The sequence below is a fragment of the Pristiophorus japonicus genome, chromosome 8, assembly GCF_044704955.1.
Source record: "Pristiophorus japonicus isolate sPriJap1 chromosome 8, sPriJap1.hap1, whole genome shotgun sequence".
Classification (NCBI taxonomy): domain Eukaryota; kingdom Metazoa; phylum Chordata; class Chondrichthyes; family Pristiophoridae; genus Pristiophorus; species Pristiophorus japonicus.
In genome coordinates this window covers 66,590,503-66,596,319 of record NC_091984.1, presented here as the reverse complement: position 1 = coordinate 66,596,319, position 5,817 = coordinate 66,590,503, and the positions used below count along the sequence as shown (strand labels likewise).

Below are 5,817 nucleotides of genomic sequence, written 5' to 3'. Positions count from 1 at the left end.
ACACAATAATCAAAGGAATTCCGTGATTATGGCTATGAATTACAATACCAGCGAAATATACCCTTAACAAAATTGCACCATAGCACTTTATTGTACAATGTTTATTATTATTATTATTATTAAATATTTAGCTTTCCCCCATGCATGTTCTAAAATAACCACACAGGCATGGAGCAATTCCCAGCAAACCAGCCAGTGCTTTGTGGCAGTTTTAAGACGCCTTGGAGCGATGCAACTTACTGTTTCTCCATGTTATTATTTACAACCGATCCGTAAAGTCCATTAGCGTACACTTGATCTTTCTGCAAGCTGGACCTATCTCGCATGAGGTCGCTGAAGGCGTAATCCATGGGTGGACGAAAGCCCAGTGCTGGGACAAGACCTGTTGTGGAATAGGGTGTCATGAAAGCAAGTCCCCGGCTATGGGCTGAATATGCTAAGCGAAGAGGATTGAGTCCTAGATGTGGCCCAATGGCATAGGTATTGGGCTCTGCAGTAAAATGGGCCGCATTGGGTTGCAGTGGGGAGAAAGCAGACCTGTTGCCCAGAGTCCCAATGGCAGGAGGCACGGCCCCAGCTACCAGAGGTCGATGTGATGTAGGTCCTTGCACAGTCTGATGAGTCCTATCTCGGTGCCAAGTTTCTTCGGAAACCTTGTCTTGTTCTCTATTGTTCAGAATCTGCTCGATGGCTTGGACAACGTCCCCTCCGCAACCTTGGAGGACTAGCTCTAGAACGCTTCTCTTGTGTGAAGGAAAAACTCTGGTCAGAATTTCTATGGGAGTCCTCTGGCGGGCACCTGTGGACGGGGTGCCGTCTCTCTCGTCTTTTTCTGCCTCTGATCCAGATTCAGAGCCCAGCGGTGTGATGGTTCTTGGGCTATCCTCTCCTTCTTTGAGAACTTTACAGATGGGGGAGCTGAGGAAAGATTCTCCATCTCCGTTCTCGGACCCAGAGCCGTGACGAGCGTCTGGGGACGAGGTCCCCGGCACACTGCCAGTGCCCGACTCGCTGTCGCCGGCCATCGGCTTCACCAAGGACTGTTGAGGAGTAACAGCTCGTGGCATTAAACTTTTGTGAAATAACTCATACTTCTGGAGTTTAGTTTCTGCAAATCAAGAGATTTAAAATGTTTTAAAACTATTGTATTCCAGAATGGATTGTCTAGAACAGTTTTAAAGTCCCTCCTTGTCTGAACTGTGGTAATTATTTATAAATAATGGCAAGTTGAAAATAAGCACAACAGAGACAATGGGATTCTGAACGCTCGTGGTCAGATGCCCAGGTTGGATCTTTGTCAATTCACATTTTCTTACAATAGATGTGTGCTGTGCTCAGATAGATCACACAGTCAGAGTCCTAGAACTAAATATTATAGCATGCATTCATAACAGCAATTCCTCACCTTACATTTCCCAGAACTCGAAACCGCTCCTCAAATTAATGTGATGAGAGTTCGTGATTTGTTCGAAACGTTTTAGTAAGCCCATATTTAAATTGTATTTGAAATGAATTTGCTTCTTAATCATTACTTTTAATTGAATCAACCATTATTTTTTAAATATAGATCTTTAGGTCTCGTAAGCAACTTCTCGGATAATAGAAAAATGTCAACAAATGATTTGAACCTCGGTGATCTAATCAGAACGGGAAACGCATCCTGGGGTTTTATGATTACACCACTTGCTGTGCAAAATATTTCTAAATAATCCTGCTCTCGCAATATATATCTTTTTAAAGAAGTATAATTGATTACTAAATTGCCTTTCGTTGAATCATTTCATAATGCGTATTTACTTGGAATAGAATGTGCTGTAACTAATGCTAAAACAAATGCTGTCAAACTGTTCTTTTATGTCTCGATCTTTTCACTTGTGCTAGTTTTCATTTGGATAGGCACCAAAATCACATTCTTCCGTATTCTCTTTTTCTCTTACAATTACATAAAATGTACAAATATTGTGTAATCTGTACACGGAAAATCAACAATAGTAGAAGTGAATAAGTGACACTGTGATAACCAAACCCAGAAAAACATCACTCCCCAATGTCATTGGTCAATTACCCGTACCGATTTTCTACAGAAGAAAAATGTTTTTTTAAACCGTCATTGGTTGAAAGTTTAGATTCCACAACAGATGAGATGTTTATTAATCCAATTACTACATCAAACTGCATTTAACGTCTGAGGCCTAAACAACTCCACTAAGTATTAATGATGAGAGACTAGAACTTCCCGATCGACAATTTATTTACACGTTTTCATTGCTAGTTTGTAAATTCAATCTTGAAATGTCCAACTAAATGTGGTAACCACAATTCATTATGAAGGTATTATTACACTCTTAAATAAATACATCCAAGATTTTGTGGTAGAGACCTTTCCACAAACGGAATCATTATCGACTGGTTTGATTTTGAATTTAAAATTAACAAGCACTTCACTGGAAAAAAGCAACCATACGGATTAGTATTGCAACTGCGAGCAGAGTTTGCAAGCGACCAAACAAAAGTTCCCGAAACTTTTGAAAGCTAAAGTTTTACCTGCGTTACCCTCGGAGCAGGCGGAACCAAAGACGCCGTAAGTGGATCGGGATGGGATCATACCGTTGGCAGCTGCAATGGCCAGTCCTTCCGCTGTCCCGTACAGAAGTTGCAGCTCCCGAGCCTCGTTTTCTTCCTGTGCCTGCTGCCTCCTCAGGGCCACCTGGGCCGCCATCACTCTCTGCCTCTCGGCGATCAGGGTGCACTTGGCACACATGCAATCCTTCCAACGACAGTAACGTTTGTGGCCTTTCAGAGCGGAGACGACCCCGTGGTTCCTGCATCGGGCGCACTTGGGAGTCCTGGGGTACTTCTCGGCGGCGCGTAGAAGCAGAGGCGGAGCACGAAGGAGTGTCCCCGCCACGGAGACAGGTATAGCTGTCGGAGTACTCGGGGTGCCAGAAAGCTCCGTACGCAGTTCCATTACTTTAGAATAGATTGCTGCTAAATTCAAAATGATTGCTGCAAATTTGAACCTCAAACTAGTTCTTAAAAACTCGGCCGGGTACAGTTGGGATCGCTACGTATTGATGCGCAGGCAAGATTAGGAAAGACACTAAGCGCGGTGTGAGTAGAAGGTGCTGATATGTGTGACATTAGCATTAATGCCGCTCGATACAGAGCTTCAATGAGTCCACTCCCGCGCGCTCTCTATTGTTGCTCGTTACGTTTTCATTAGAATGAAATTGACAACATGTGGCGCCTGCGATTGGCCGAATGGCACGCGGATGAAAGCACACATCTGATTGGTTATGGTTACTGTTACCTAGTGTCCACCTGAACCTTCTAAAATAACCAAGTGAAAATTACAACAGTATCTTAAAAGATACAACTGTTTCCATACTAATCTAAACAGCAGTGTTATTCTTTATTTTATGCTCAATGTTGTTTGGAGACGTTATTTTTTCACAAAATATTTACTAAAAGTGAAGTTCTACTTTCTTTTGCAGGCAGACGTTATAAGGCTGATGTAATTACAGAGTAAGTCAGACGTTGAATTCTGGGTAAGTAACAAGTGTACTTCAGTAATTATTTCCTCTGGTAATTGCAAAGGGATTTAAAATTAGTTCGCTGTCATCAACACACACAGCTTTCGGAAGAGATAACACACTTTAATTTCTACATTTGATATCCGAGTTTCAGCAAATCAACTTTGTCATTTTCCCCATTGTCAATTCGATATAATTCATTGGCTGTGAACAGCTTTGGGACGTAAAAGACGCTATATAAGATGCAAGTTCTTTAAATTTTCTTGATGTAATGAAATAATTATAAATTTAAAATGTGAATGCGAGACATAATTGGACTAACAGTTCAACAGTACGTTTTGTACCTCAAAATGGGCAACACTGTCGTTATTCATGGATGTTGACGCTGAAGAATGAAGGCAAACTACAGTGATGTAGACATGAAGAAAAACATGAAAACCCAAGAGTATGTGTTTCATCGTCTTGTGGTTTCGCCTGAATTTTGCACACCAAATTTATAATCTCTTATCTGCTACAAGTGATTTTGTAGAAAAATGAGATCAATCGTATGGGTTTATATCATGCATAAACGGATGCGTTGTATCTAAAATTGTACTTTTTCAAACTATATTTACATAAACCATAATGGAGAACTGGACTTTTGGCAGTATAATGAGTCAAAGAATCGTTTTAGTCGAGAAATTCCGTCGTAAGAAATCCCTCTGTTCCTACTTTCCAAAGAAATGATCCAGCAGCGTTTCGGGTGGAAGAGCAAAGGGCGAGTGACGAGTGTGGCGGCAACAACAGTCCAATCTACTTAGCCATAGAAATACGCTCCCGGAAATGGCCGATGGAGGTTAACTGTTGCTAACATCGCTCCTGACACAACGATGATAAAATGTGTAACTTTAATCAGTCCCATCTATATTATATAATATTGCCTCTATATCTAAAGTTACAGAGGAATCAAAAAGCAAACTGTTATTTATCCATTCCAATAAGTGAGCGATTTGGCAGTAACATAAATTTACTCTGGAATATCGAAACTTCAAAATATCTATTTTATGAACTGCGTCGTTTTAACTTTAAAAATACATTGGAAACTGGATTAATATTTTAAAAAGAGCTGAAACTGGAAACGGCTGACTGTGTGATAGATAGGCTCCTAATTAAATGCGGCACTTCTATTAAAGCCCATCATTGTGCAGAATGTTTGAAGTGTTATGTTTGGCTACATATTGAAGTCCGATCCCAGTCACACGACAGATCAATGTTTATTGGAGCTGAAGGTTTGCCTTCAGAACCATGGCGCCCTACGTTAAAGATTCGAATGTGATTTATTTTGTTTCCATAATTGGTGATAATTAAGATTAATTGACAAAACATGCTTAGCTATCCGCCTGGTTTAATTAATTGTCCTTACGTTTTGCGTTTGCAACTCAACACAGTACATCTAAACAACGTTACAAGGTTGTTGGAAACAACAGGATAAACAGTTAATCGACATCGGGGTAATCTGCAGCGAAACTGTAAATATTCAGAATTTAAAAAGGTCCCGCCGAGATGCCATTCTTCAAACTAACATAAATCAATCATCTGCCAAACACCTCCTCCCTTATTAGAGCAGCCGGGGTAATTTAACTGGTAATTTTATCCGCCTTTCGCCTTCATTCACTGCAAGATGCATCGTTTAACCTGAATCGACTAGTTTATTTAGAGCAAATTTCGCGCCTTGATACCAAAGAATTGCGGGACGCGGTTTTAATTAACAAAAAGGGCAGAATTACAGGTCTGTGTGGTTATGTAATTCACGTGATATTGACTGCTAATTGGATATGTGAAATCATACAGTCCTTGGCAAGAAGAATATAATGTTGATGTTTGGGTTTATAAAATCGAGTAATTATGTAATAAGGGACGTTCAAATAGATAATTTTGTCACGCTTCCTGAAAGGGCTATTTTGAGTTCGAAATGTGTAGGTTGCCCGTTATGCTGCACGTTGTAAAAATGTTGTCCACTGATTTTAATATTCTAAATTATAGATAATTCCAAAAGATTCCTTAAAATAAGCCTCAGACTTAAGAACAGAAAATGCTGAAAGTACACACCAGGTCAGTCAGCATCTGTGAAGAGGTAATACAGATTATAAAGATTTTCTGGCCGAAGCTTAACATTTTACTAATTCTTTTCGTGACTACAAACTCGTTCAATAAAGCATCACAATTTGTGCCAGATTTATATGCTGTTTTTAAATGTTATTTGCTTTTCTAATTTTCATCGCTAATTCGCAATAAAAGGATATTA

At 40.0% G+C, this 5,817-nt stretch overlaps 1 protein-coding gene across 1 annotated transcript; it reads right to left on the bottom strand.

The window, feature by feature from the left end:
* Positions 1 to 236: 236 nt before the first annotated feature.
* dmrta2 (DMRT-like family A2) lies at positions 237 to 2,968 on the bottom strand. The gene is made up of 2 exons (XM_070886108.1): positions 2,545 to 2,968; positions 237 to 1,108 (listed from the first exon to the last, which is right to left on the bottom strand). Exons 1-2 carry the CDS (start codon positions 2,966 to 2,968, stop codon positions 237 to 239), a joined length of 1,296 nt encoding a protein of 431 aa, XP_070742209.1.
* Between the last annotated feature and the right edge of the window lie 2,849 nt (positions 2,969 to 5,817).